The sequence below is a fragment of the Sparus aurata genome, chromosome 16 (assembly GCF_900880675.1).
Source record: "Sparus aurata chromosome 16, fSpaAur1.1, whole genome shotgun sequence".
Classification (NCBI taxonomy): domain Eukaryota; kingdom Metazoa; phylum Chordata; class Actinopteri; order Spariformes; family Sparidae; genus Sparus; species Sparus aurata.
In genome coordinates, this window is record NC_044202.1 from 22,681,803 (window position 1) to 22,696,183 (window position 14,381).

Here is a 14,381-nt window from a genome sequence, read left to right on the forward strand (position 1 = left end):
ATTGTGGTTAGGAAACAAACAGTAACTGATATCACTGATATATCAGACTCCATAATGAAGTGAAAACAGGATAGCATTTCAGTCTGATAATCTTACCAGCAGTGGATACTGACATGGCCAAATCTGGCCAACATATCGAATTTAATTAGGGCAGTGATGGTCTTTTAGCTTGCTTCAGTCCCCTGAACCAGCGGGATAAATCTGGGTGGGGGAGGTAAAAGGTCCTTATCACTACTGCTAAGGTGTCCTTGAGCAAGGCCCTTATACCAACTGCTCCAGTGGAGCTACTCAGTGGCCTGAAGATCCGACAGTGCTTGTACTTAGTAGCTTCCAAGTGTGAATGTGTACCAATGCCAATGTGATAAGGCATTCCTGAAACAGAGAGAATTGCTCTCAGTGAATCAGCAACACAACCAAAAACAAGTTTAACAACCTCACCATGTCGCTCCAAGGTGGTTACACATCTATCCTGACATCTGTCCTCAGCTCTCTTCACACAACATGTTGTTGAATGCAGTGAGATGGGGACAAATTACCTCTCTCACACTGAGTGAATGGTTAAGCGCATGAATGATCGTTTTGCACAAGCCAGACAGAAAGACACACAGACACACAGACAGACAAACAGACCGGTGGAGAAAGCAAGAAAAATAAATACTGACAATTTTGAGTGTCCAGGTTTAGTAAGATAGTTCTATTATCAAGTTGGTGTGATATCACTTTGAACATGAAGGGTTTCCTCTCATCTACTTACAGAAAAAAAGGACTAAAAAGTTGAAAGAAGGGGAGAGTGAGTTAGTGGAAGGGAACAAGATAAAATAGAGGAGGGAAGGGATAAGAGCGAGCTTGTTGATTTTACAGCCAGTGCTCGTCATGTCCTTATTTGTGAGTTGTCCAAATCCATTATCTTCTACTGCCAGCAAGGTAGCCTAGAGGACACACACACACACACACACACACACACACACACACACACAGACATGTGCGCACATGCACACACACACACAGGTATACAGCTTATTGTCTCTGGGAGTGTTTCCTGGTCGATATAGTTAGTGTACAGTAGTAGCCTGGACTGCTGTGTAACTCTCCAGTTGGATATGATACATAGTAGATTAAATGGAATTGTTCTCGACCATAAAAAGGGTGAGGCAGGCATGACTAATAAGTGCATGCACACAGTTTTTAAACATAATCAACATAGACACAGAGACAGTGCCGGGAGATAATATGCTTTCTGGGCACATTACAGCTGCAACGTAAGCCCCCTATTCATGAATGCAAACTGAGTTAAGAAGTCTTTTAATCTAACATTGCAGAATCAATACAAACAGGCCATTTGTGCACCCCCCTATTGAAGAACATCTGCTAGTTTCTGTCACTATCATCCTCCTCTCCCGCCCTCCATAGTGACCAGTGTTCAAAGTGTTTCTATGCCGGACATTGATGTGAACACTAATAATGTTTTACCTCGACCTATAAAATTCCGGCCTACACTGATGCCGTTTGACTTCAGTAAATTAAACTCACAGAGACCAAATGGAAAAGGAGGCATTGAGTTCCTGGTGACGAGATGAGATCAGTCAGAGTCTGAGCTCTCACGTAAACACACACAGCCTTCTCCACACACTCACACATTAAAAATGTGTTAACCTTGCAAGTTAGCATTTGGTCAACTCCTTGCAGCAAGGCTGTTTGGGGCTAATAAACCCCAGTCTTGACATACTGTAGTTTATTGTGATGTATCAGTGGCCTGGTTTTTGAGTTGATGGCATCACAGGTGATATAATATAGATTGGTATTCCTAGAACATCGGTGTAGAGGGTGTGGGTATAAAATGGCATGATTTCCACTAGTCTCACATGGCCAATTGTCATCTTGGTATGGAGGAGAAAATGCTCTGGCTTGTTGGCATTTCTTTTAACCAATCACAACTGTCTTGTGTTGCACTGAATCCGGGATCAATCGATGTTGTCCCTGCAAAGTTGTGTTGGAAAGAACTTGTTTTACACATGGGGAGTTGAGCCCCATGCACATGCCTTGTATAGTCGATGTTTATAGAAATCAAGTACAATGTTGTATATTTTTGACTGCATTGTGCATAATTGATGCAGTACTAGAAATATATTGCATTAGGATTGTAGATTATAGTTTTGAGACACTGTGATAGACTGGTGGTGCAGGACAGTCCAGGTTCCACTGCCACACCACCCATCTGCCAGAGAACATTCCACTGGCCTTCTGACCAATTTTTCTGTCGTGGTGTTTTGACAGTTTAATAAAGACTGATCAGAGCTGAAAAATGATTAACACATCCCCAATCCCCCCAGATTACTCCTGCGGCTTTTTTTTTTTTTTTTTTTTTTTTTAGCATATCAAATTACAGCTCTCTGATCGTATCTCTGTATCTATAGCCGTTTCTTTTCTTCCTCCATCCAGTGTGCTGCTGGATAATCATTTCCCCAGAAACTAATTTTTACTTTTGAAAGGGAAAGTTGTAGGGCATCAGTGGGTCAATCAGATATGGGGTGTACATTTCACCTTGAATTATTTCTCAAGGGATATTTTATTGAAATATTGCAATATAATAATCAGGAGCCAAAGCGAGTCAGGACTCCATAATATCTTTTTCATTAACACTATTATTGGTCTTTAGATATTTAGATATTTGTGAACATTGCACTTTATATTTTGCATAAGTGATATATTGTAGGCAGATGGACTGGTTTCCAGTTTTCCAGTTGCCGACGATATAGCACTTAGAATTACCATGACGTGGATGACTGAGAACCACCTTCCTCATCATTATCCACTGGCCTTAGAGTGATACAGCTGTACTCATTGACTGATGCTGTGATGGTAAAGCAGCTGTGACACTTCAAGATGTAGCCAAAAAATACTCTGTGTGTCCATGTGTGACATAGAAGCCATTTTACCTTGATGCTAGCGCTGTGTACCCAGTAGATGTTTACTGCTCTGCATGGCATTACTTACTATTTGTCTTAGGCTCTGACTTCAACTAATTTGTCTGACAAAATAAAGTGCCACAGTAGTAAAACATCCATAGTTAAGTAATGGAGTTGAGAATATATTGGGGCTTAAAGAAATATATCATGCCTCTTACTCTTGGCATGAGCATAGACACCTGTTGGTCTATTTACCATTGATTTACAGAGGACGAAAGGGTCTGCTTATAAATAATTCCACCTCTGGCTCACACAGTTGAGGTGTTCAGTAAATGCCAGAGTTCCTAGTAGTTTTGATAATTGCTACTCTGCAGTAACATGGGACTGTTGATCAATAACAAGGATACAAGCCATGAAGCCAAATGTTTCATGATTGTGATGTAAGGACTGAATACTGAACGCACATACAGTATGTTCGGAAACAGGCATCGAATTTCACTACGGTCTTAAGGACTCTCATTTCAATTTCCTTGACTGCTCTTTACTGAGTACATTTAATTGGTCCCATATCAATGACTGATTAGTTTTAATCATCATGTCCAGGAAACATACTTTAACTTTTCACTGCTATGATATTAGCAGTGCTGTTATTTGCCTTGTCCCTGACACTGCAATGTCCAATCACGTTTTTTTGTGATGCAGTTCTAACATTTACCATTCTCATCATGTCAGGTGTCCCAGTAACAAAAAAGATTCCACAGAAGTGTTGTGGCGATCTGATTAAAGGCAAGCAAGAAAAATAGTGGCCTGTCCTAAATAAAGGTTGGGGAAATCACACTGATGGAGTGGAATAACCCATACAAAAATGGCTCAAATGATAAAAATCATCATGAGGCATATTTCCACAGCACATGTTCCATCATTGAAACAACCCATGTAATGGTCACTGTGCTGTTGATCTAAGTTTCTAACCTTTGACCAGAAATACTATTCATTCACCAATTCAATACCCAGTTTCTTTAAATGGGTAGCATATTTGCTTCTTATTCTTTAAAAGTATTTGGGTCTCAGAAACCATAAGATCCACAGTTCTCAAACTCACAAAACATGGTGGCACTATAACAATGAAGTTTAGATTTTGATCTTAACTTGTGAACTGTTTTCCTGGATTCTGTGGGTCCTGATGAATCTATCCATATGAAGTCTTTTCATTTAAGCATTGAAAGATTTTCTGCAATTTTTAAATTTGTACGAATCTCCTCCTATAAATCGGAAGCAATCACTGTTAAAATCAGTGCAAAGCATATCTAGACCAATCCAGAAAAACTGCTCCACAGAATACATAAGAATCAAACTAAATCAAGAATATGGGCCACCATAGTTATAGATAAGAACAAATACAGGAAGTGGTAGTAAAACACCCTAGCAGAGAATTTACAGACCAGCCATCAAAAAGGCTCTCCTATAAAACTATGTTTTAAGCAATGACTTTAAAAAAGGCAATATGTTTGCCAACCTTATCTCCTCAGGCTAGTGAATTAAGCCTTGGAACTCTGGTGGCAATAGGTCGGTCACCTTTTGTTAGCAGCCTTGACCTAGGTACTTCATCTAGCAAAGGTAGGTGAGATTATTTTAGGTTGCAATTTGGAGCACAGGGAATCAATAGTTCTGTAATGTAACTAGGGGCCAAACCATGTTGTGTGATTGACACTATGTGAATTGAATATACCTTTCCAAGTACAATTAGGACAGAGCTGTTCCAATTTTATTTATGTTACTTTGTGAGAAGTAACAGGATTTTATGGGATTATTTACATGTGGTTCAAAGTTCAGTTTTTAATTTGCTGGCCAGGTGTTAAGGCCAAAGATTGTTATTTTTGTCTCATTTGAGTTTAGTTGTAAAAAATTGCACATCATTCATTTTTTAATGGCAGTTATGCACTCCATTAAACTACTCAAACAGCTAGTATTGTCAGGCTTAAAGGACGGGTAGATTTGTGTGTTGTCCACATAGCAAAAATAACAGACCCCTTTGAATTGACTGATAACGTTTCGTAATGGGAGCATATAAAGGGAAAACAAAATTGGGCCAAGGCTAGATCCCTGTGGCAAACCGCATATCATTTGGGCTGAGGATGAAAAAAAAATTATCAACTGAAATAGAAAATGCTTTGTTTGAGAGATATGACTCAAACAAATTTAGCCATTCCAGCAATGTCTGTTAATTAGAACATTATGGTCAATAGTGTCAAATGCCGCACTGAAGTTGAGCAGCATTAGAATAGAGCAATCCCCAATATCAGCACTCATTAATACATCATTAGTAACCCTGCTGAAAGTAGTTTTGGTACTGGGTTGTTTGCAAAACTCTGACTGAAATATCAACGTACTTCAACATGCAGCTGGGGGAGATGGGGATTTGAACCAGCAACTTTCAGATTACTGGACAACCCGCTCTACCTTCTGAGCTACAGTGTTATCGTACTGACTATGAGGTCTTATAGCTGGTCAAGGTATCAGTAGTCTCTTAACTTTTATCAACGCCATATTAATACTAATATTTTGAGCTGTAATTGTAATCTTACTCTTACTACTACTATCTACTCATAAGGGAGGCTAACTATCTAAGCTAAATTGGCTGGCTATCCAAGGAAACCTTTAACACTTACATCTTGCACTGCCATGAGTCAAGCCTCTTGTCCATAGATAGATGCATGCTTCCCTCTGTGATACATGACACAAGGTCAGCAGATGATGACAGAGTATGATAAATGTCCCTGATAATCAACTTGAGGGGTGTCAACAGACTTTAGAGAACTCACTCTTTCTCCTACATCACAAAAATAAAGAGAAATAAACAGTTGAAGTGAAGGGAATCTTCACACCAAACAAAATGCATTAAGGTCTTCTCCTGCGTGGTATTAACATGGCAAGGTCAGTCAGTTAAAAGTGTATCAATCCTTTAGACACACTCTACTGATACACACAGACACACATGGATACACACTCACCCTTCTACACAAAGTTACATCCAAGAAATATGACATGTTAGAATTAATCTGACAGCCCAATCCAGGGCTGTAATGAGAATTTAAATTGTGTATATTTCACCGTGCTTTAATCTGACACCTTGTCAATTAGACATCAGTCCCAAGCATCCCTGCGACCAAACACGGGCATTTATATCATGTGCAGTTGAGCATGGACCAAGACACAAGTACAGCATGAGAACACACAATAGATCGAAAAAAAAATCCTTATTCATATGAAATTTGTATGGTGCATTAGGTCATGTGTAAACAAAATATCCTGTTGTACCAATATGATTCATATTATGCACGCATGTCACTATGTTGTTGGAGCAACATATACTATTCATTTATATGCTTCTCTACTATGCAGCTTGTCCTTACTTAATACACAAATCTGTGGATAAATGAATAGAACTCTGTTCTGTACTCTTTGTTCTGTACTACCTTTTTTAGTTTCACTGTAGATTTTTATAAAAGGACATTTTCACTGCTGTAGTACAAAACCATGGGATGGTCCTGAGCAGGAATGGATCTGTTGCATATTGTCATTTGATCTACCTAACTCCATGAGCAGTCACAACCACTTGTAAGATGCATGGATAGGATACATATATGGATGTCCATGAATAACAGAAAATATTACCTCAAAATATAGAAATGAATAATTGTATTAAAAAGTACTGATCAAAAGTGTAGATGACACCTATGTCCTCAGCCCTCATAGGGAGGTTGATGGCATGTGATTTTGACACTGAAACCCATGGACTTAATGTTTGCTCCCTAAACAACATTGTTTTTTGTTAAAGAAGACCATGATTTTTTAAACTAATGTTACATATAGTTAGTCTTTTAAAGGGATACTAGGCAACAACCACTGTAAAAAAAAATCTTTGGCTGCATCTTACATCTGTGTGTGTATATGTGTGAGACAGTGGTAGCTTCCAATTGTGAACTAAGCCTAAAAAAGGTGAAGGCTTGACTATATATTAAAAACAGTTAAAAACTTGAGAAGGCGATATCTTAAGAAATTGTGTGAATGCTGGATGTTGAAAAGCTGACAAATTACTGGCTTTAATTTCTATGAAGACGCAGCTGAAGGAGTATGAATAGTTTGAAGTGTGGGAAAAGGATGGAAGATGAAAATATAGTGTAAGCAATGAAAGGGGTTCAAATGAGAGTCATAGTGTACAGCTTTAAACGAGATGAAGTGGGTGGAGAATAACAAACTGCATTGGTTCCTGTACCGCTGGAAGCTGAACTGCATTGCTGGCTTAATTTTGTATGATGGAGCAGCTGAAAGAGCATAAACAGTTGGAAAAGTTGGAAAGGGATAAAGAGGGCAAAATGTAGTACAAGGTATGAAAGATGATGAAATAGAGTCATAGGATTAAGATTTGAATGAGTTTAAGTGTAGAACTTGCAAGAGTACAAAGACATAGGCATTTACAGAGTTTTAGTTTCTTCAGTACTCATGTAGCCTGTTGTAAACTCTGTTCGACTTTGGGGACCTTTAACCTGAAATCCAGCCTTTTTCAGCACCATCTACATCTAGGGCTTTTATTTGGAAAATATGGCCTATCCCAGAGACCCCTGGTTAGATCCTTTTACCTTATTTGGCATTTTATTTTGAAAATCTGTGTGTGTTTGTGTGATGGAGAGAGGGGTGGTTTTACCTTCTCCTACTCTTGGTTTCATCCGCTATTCTTTCTTTTACTATCTGTTTTAGCCCCTCTTTATCCCCCCTCCCTTCCAGCTTTACTTACTACAAATATTTTCCTAGCAGACAGATGGGCTCTGTCGCCACTTTGTGGGCACTTGGTATAACTACAGTTTCCTATTTATGCAGCTCAACTGAACAAAGGGCATTTGTAGGACACATAATGTCTCAGCATCTTATTGGCTCATTTATCATAATAAGTTATTGTGACAGGACAAATACTCACCTCTGTTTGATACCAGCGTAATGCAAGAAAACAGCAACCACAACTGCTTTTCAACTCTGGATGAATGTAAGATGATATGGAGCAGAGACTTGGCAGTATTAAGAAAATAACAGAAATGAAAAATACAGGCTGAAAAGTTCACCTGAGAAGATAAAAAGGAGAAACCTGCCATTCATCTACTTCACCTACAACAGTGTTACAAGATGGACAAACCTAATGCGTTCGCTCAAGTAAAAGCTACAGACACTGGCTTTTGTATGACAAGATGTTCAGTATATTCATAAATAGAAATAAAACTCTAATCTGTAGACTGTCAACTGTACTCGACATTCAATCAGGCAACAGGTGCGAAGATTTGATCTTTACCGGTATCAAAGAAAGCAATTCTGACAACTCAGAGAAAAGAAAGATGGTTATATCCATCTCTGTGTTCATCTATTATTATGTTGAATGGCATTTTTGCATTTGTATTAATATTTTTTCACAACTCCATACTCAGACCTATGCAATTGTACAAAGACAAGTATTATCATTCCATAAAGTGAAACCACTTCCAGGGGGAACAATGATGCTGATGGGCACTATGGTTACTATCACTAGTAGTAAGTTCAACCATAACTATTTTGAATACTGTGACAAATCGGGAAAATATCTGGCAAATCAACTAAAGCAACCATAAGACAAAATTATACATCTGCTACATTTCTTTTGTAGAGAATATTATATACACCCCAAATTATATATATAAACATTGCAAACTTACACAGCAAACGCTCCAATTTACTCATGTTTCCAAAAATTCATGCAAATATTTTAGACAGACCCATACTGTGAGAAAGCACTCCAAGCCATAGTAAATAATAAAGCGCCTGCATCAGGTGGCTTTCCATCTAGTCAACCTAATAAATATATCCAACAACCAAAAGATGTAAACATGTTTGGTTATGAAGAGTCATTCAGTAAATGGATTAACATATTTTACAACTCACCCACAGCATCAGTAATCACCAATGTGAAAATCTCACAACCATTTAAACTAAACCATGGCACAAGACAAGGATGTGCACTCTCTCCACTGTTATTCACACAGTTTATTGAACCCCTATCAGCTGCCTTTCCTGGGACACACAAATCACCGGAATTATAATCGCCAATACAACCCATTAGGTCAGCTTATACGCAGATGATTCATCACTGTGAATACAAAAAACATCAAGCATCACTGTTTCATCAGTGTTCGAATTACTCTGATTACTCCAGTAACTGCTCTAAATCAACCACCCTCCCATTATATATACACTAGTGGAATGCTGCAACCCTAAAACAACCTTTCAACATCCAAATTGATAACTTTAAGTGTGGGGATTGACCTCCAAGGAATCCTTGGTTAGAAATTGAACATCAAAATGCAACAATCTCTCCATTAATGGCTTCTCTCACAAAAATAAAACACCTTAAAGCTGCAGTCTGGAGTTTTGAGAAAAAAGTGGTCTTTGCCAGAACATTTGGATGAGTACAGCTCCCAGGTCCCTCCTTCTTCCTCTCTGCTGTGCTGCAGCCCTGCCTTCAAAGCCCCTCCCCACAGAGGAGCCAGCTGTGCACGAGCAGGCTTGTAGACACGGTAACAGAGGAAGCCATATAACCAAGATGGCGCATTCAAAATAACAACAACAACATAAGCCCTGATTGTTCTATTTCTGACCAATACAACTAAATTACAATGATGAGTTCCTTATGCCAATCACTGTAGTAACCCCAGTAATAAACAATATTCCTCAAATTGCGGTAGACAGAGTTACCAGCTAATCATTCAGGTAATCATCATCACTATGCTGCCTTTCTGAAGCATGAGTAACGTTGTTTCTCTAAACCTAAAACAAGATTTAGCAGCAAGCTACATAGGTCGGCTGCACCATCATATGGTGATATGCGCTATTGCGAGTATAACTGTATCTGCCGCCACCATAGCCTTATGGTTAAAACATAGAATTAGACATATATCAAGCAGCGGTCCTTACTTGTCCAGCAGAAAGCCGCTAACTCTGTGGTTCTCTTGAGTCCTTACAAATCCTGCAGCTCCCTCCACCTCTGAAATGACGTCTCTCTCTGGCTTGGTCCAGTTCTTTTGGCTTGGTCTTCTTATTTCTTCTCTTTGACATTGGCAATGGTGGGGCATTTTTCGGCTCTGATACTGTTGTTGTCTGTTCTCCACCATTGTTTACAGTTTGATTTTGAGCTGGAATGTATCTGACCAGGTAAGAGCAGGCACTGCGCCTGCACGGGGGAGGGGCACTGCCCAGTACGTGCTGCGTGAGGGAGGGGGGCTGCCAGCAGCGTATTAATGAGAGTGATTGACACTTCTCAGACACCCCCTTTGGCTCTGATTGGTTGTGTTGACCAGGGCGCGGTGGATTCTTACAAATCAAATTAAGGCCACTGGGTGGAGCCACATACAGTGAATTTTTACACAGCTGACCTGTATCTTAATGACAGTTTTAGCAAATATAACAAAAAAAATAGTTACAGACTACAGCTTCAACTGCAACTGTAAAAACACCGATCACACCCTCTCACCATGTCAATTCACCCCTATTTACAACAACCCAGTCTGTCTAATCAATAATCACACCTTGTGTTTTAACATGAAATTAGGAAATTAAAGAAATCACTCATTTAGAGGTCCTGTTTTATTAACACCCTACTATCACCTGATGAACTTACAAAGAAGTTTGATCTCACTCAAGACTTTTTCTTTACACTACCCACAACTCAAACTCACTCAGGAAATACATTTAATTTACACAAAATAATTTGCACCGTTAGTAAAAAAATTATTTTTTTAAATCTACCCATGAAACAACACTCAAAATGACACGGACTAATGTCAACTAGTTCAATATTAAGTCATATAACACACAGAACGCCCTTAATGGGTTCCTCAGACAGTCATACAATGCACTCTCAACACTACAGACAACTTGTTTCACTCAGTAAGGTGCTGAAAGAGTCTTAGAGTGTCCCCTAAAGACTTCAGTGTTGATTACAATTCCAAATGTAAGACTAGCGTACAGATCAAACAACACACTGATGTTTCACAAAACAATCCCAAGTCGGGATTCACTTTGCATTTTCACATGACCTTTATCAGTGGATAAAGATTTCTCAGATGTCATGGGGATGAATGTGTTGATGTGCAAGCTCAATAGCTGTTAAGATTGCATCCACAGCACAACTGCATGTTAGACATCCTCTAACACGCTGAAGCTGTCATATACTGCGTGCTCCTTGTGAGCGCCTGCATATGTGTGTATTTGTGAGTTTGAGCAGTCTATGATTTCCTCGCACTCACCGCTGTCAACCCAAATGTCTTTGAAAAGGGGAGGGCAGAATGAGAGCACAGCATGGTGTAACAGCCAATTTGAGCTGCAGACAAAGTGTGTCGACAGTTCACAGTCAGATGAGGACACAGACTAAAAAGAGCCATATGGGATGACTATTTTGCAACTCCTAGAGCCAAATAAATGAGGCGTATATTGTACAACTTCATGTTTTGGCAGGGATTAGCTGTTGTTGGCAGTGGGAGCAGTTTTTGTGTAATAGTCACCTCACTTCTGCTACTTCCAAGCTGAGGTGTCTGCTTGTATCCACATAATCAACGCTTTGTGAGTTTGAAGCCAGCGGTCAGCCAACATACACCAAAAATATCATATCTGTTTCAACAGTGCTCTGTTTGTGCTGTCATGATCACAAGTTGTGTGTTTTTAGAGTTAATGAATATGATGTTATTTTGAGTATATATGAGTTTTGACAATCACATGTCAACCTGTGTAATGTGAATACACAGGGATTAGTGGTGGTTGAACTTGAGCGAGAAAACAGTTCATGAATTTTGAAAGACTTGTACATTGAGTCGATTTTCTGTCAGTGCAATGAAAGGTCATTATTTTTGAGTGAATTGTGTTTTAGAACATATAGCTGATGTTACACAACAGAATTGGCACTGAAATTCATTCACGTATGAAACACAGCTTTGTGTAAATTAAGTCAGTCTGCTGGTTTGAGTTGGAAAAAATGAATAATAAGTTGTAACTGTTAGACTAGAAATGGAGTGAAGCCTACAAAAAATTACAAAGAAAATGCGTTCAACCAACTTCATTAAAGTGGACATGAATTACCTCAGACTTGATCAAACCAACAGACACACACACACACACACACACACACACACACACACACACGCCTTCACCATCTTCTTTACTCAGACTCTGGAATAATCTCGTGGACATTAGCCAGTGGGCAGGGAGTATGTTTACATGTAAAAGCATCTCATTGTACATAATGACATATTGATTATTGTGAAGTTGTATAGTCAGCCTACATGAGTTTCGTCTCCACTGACAACATCCAGGGAGGCACTGTGCTGTGTGTTCATTTACACTTTCACATTACCAGAACTACAGTAGGTCTGCTTGAAAATGAATGTTTTGAAAATGTAGTTACATTAAACTAGTAAGTACAAAGACAGCTGCACATTCTCTTCCTGTTGTCAATGTCTTCCCAAAACCACAAGCAACTTAAATGAATCCGGGCTATTGCCAGTAATCACAGGTTAACACTGGTCTGAACATTTTTGAAGCTGAAAAACAACCAACTCAAGCCAAACAAAAAAATTATCATGTTTTGTCTGGGCTTTTATTATCAAATTCATTCTTCATTACATTTTTGACATGTGGATGACATTCATTCAGAATTTTTTTTTTTAAATACACTTGTCCCAGTATAGTATATTTGAGACATGGCTAACATCTCTTTGTGCTTCTGACTCGCTCCCACAGAGGCTTCCATACTCTCCTATGACGGCAGCATGTACATGAAGGTGGTGATGCCGAACATCATGCACACCGAGGCCGAGGACGTTTCCCTGCGTTTTCGTTGCCAGCGAGCTTACGGCCTCCTAATGGCCACAACCTCTCGAGACTCAGCCGACACGCTCAGGCTGGAGTTGGACGGGGGTCGCGTCAAGCTCACGGTCAACCTAGGTATCGTATGTCCCCCATCCCCCTCCCCCACCACCCACCTCCACCCATCTGCCTCCACACCTCCACCTTCACCATGAGACGGTTTACCAATGACCTCTTCTCTACTTTCACTCTCTTTCTATCTTTTTGTGCACAGTCTTTCCATCAGTTAACCATCACTGTGATCTTTTAGATTTTTAGATTTCTACCTGTTTTAGGCCATAGATAAGAGAGTTTTGATCTCTTGCATGAGTGTGAAAACGGTTTGTGCACACAGATAACCATGGACTGCTTACTGTATATGACTATTTACTGGTTAACATCTCAAATTATGATATACCATCATAACTTATGTTTTTTATTTCAATGTTAAACATGTTTGGCCCATCTTTGAAACAGACAAATCATAGCCATATCCACGTTCTTTACAGAACTTTTGAGACAGTCACAGCACAATGACCAGAAAATACATTATGATGTAGAGACACTGGACTTTAAAGTCTAGTCTCTGATAACGTCTTTTTAAAGAACAAAGTGTGCTGAGACTTTCTAAGAGGTGAAGTATGCCCACTGATCTCCAGTCCGTCATTCAACTGGACATTAGAAGACTTTTCTTGTCTTTCTCAGTAAATTTACTGTGACATCAAGTCATCTCTCTGTTAATTTTCTTGCTCTTCTGGGTGGTTATTTTCTTTGCTAATGATGGTGTCTTCTATGGAAGTCGATGCTTTTTTTCCCGTGTTTTGTTCTTATGTTTTTCCTGTCAACTCCATTTCCCATCATGCTTTGTCAAAAGATGGTATTCACCCCTTCAAAGGCCTTAAGCCTGCGGCCCGTCAGGCGAACAGCCCGAGAACAGAGCCCAGCAAAACCTACAGCTGGCTGTGACCCCAAATACTTCCAAATTGTGTTATATAAAGATAATGAAAAAGTTAGTCACATATCTCAATCTTTATCTAACATGTATTTTGTTTCATGAAAGATCAGAAGAAGTAAGCAAGCATATGTTAGATTGTTTGCCAAACCACATTAGGTCAGTCCTTCATTGATTATATTAGTTAATGTAAATCATACTCTAGATTTCCTGTAAAATATTTGCAGCACTAATCGGTCAGTGCTCATATGATTTCTTAGCCTATTAATTTGTGTGATTCTCTATGAACATATTTACAGATCTAGCCTGTGATCTAGCTCATTGACATGTGTAGGTGTAGGCTAGTTCTCCAGATTTGATCATTGGGGTTCCTGTGCCTCTGCATGGTGCTGGTGCTGATTGGATCGTGGCTGTTTGCTCCCACTTTTCTGTTGCGGTTGACGACACATGAAACCACCAGCCACATGGTGACCAACCCTCACTGTCTTCACAGCTGTTTACAGCATTATTCTGGCCTCAGTGGGACAGTTTCACACTTCAGATATTTGTTGTCTTCCACACTAGTTTCGTACAGTTCTAACTTTGCAAACTGAATTATATCAGTCTGT

At 39.3% G+C, this 14,381-nt stretch overlaps 1 protein-coding gene across 16 annotated transcripts in view; it reads left to right on the top strand.

The window, feature by feature from the left end:
- The window catches only part of nrxn3a (neurexin 3a), a 184,065-nt gene that overhangs the window by 98,098 nt on the left and 71,586 nt on the right, over positions 1–14,381 (top strand). For all 16 annotated transcript variants that reach the window (XR_003987134.1, XR_003987138.1, XR_003987136.1 and 13 more), the window contains exon 11: positions 12,717–12,920. Coding sequence is in view for 8 of the 16 variants with exons in the window: in XM_030443869.1 (XP_030299729.1) it covers positions 12,717–12,920 (204 nt within the window). In the remaining 8 variants the exon portion in view is untranslated. The remainder of the gene's footprint in view (positions 1–12,716; positions 12,921–14,381) is intronic.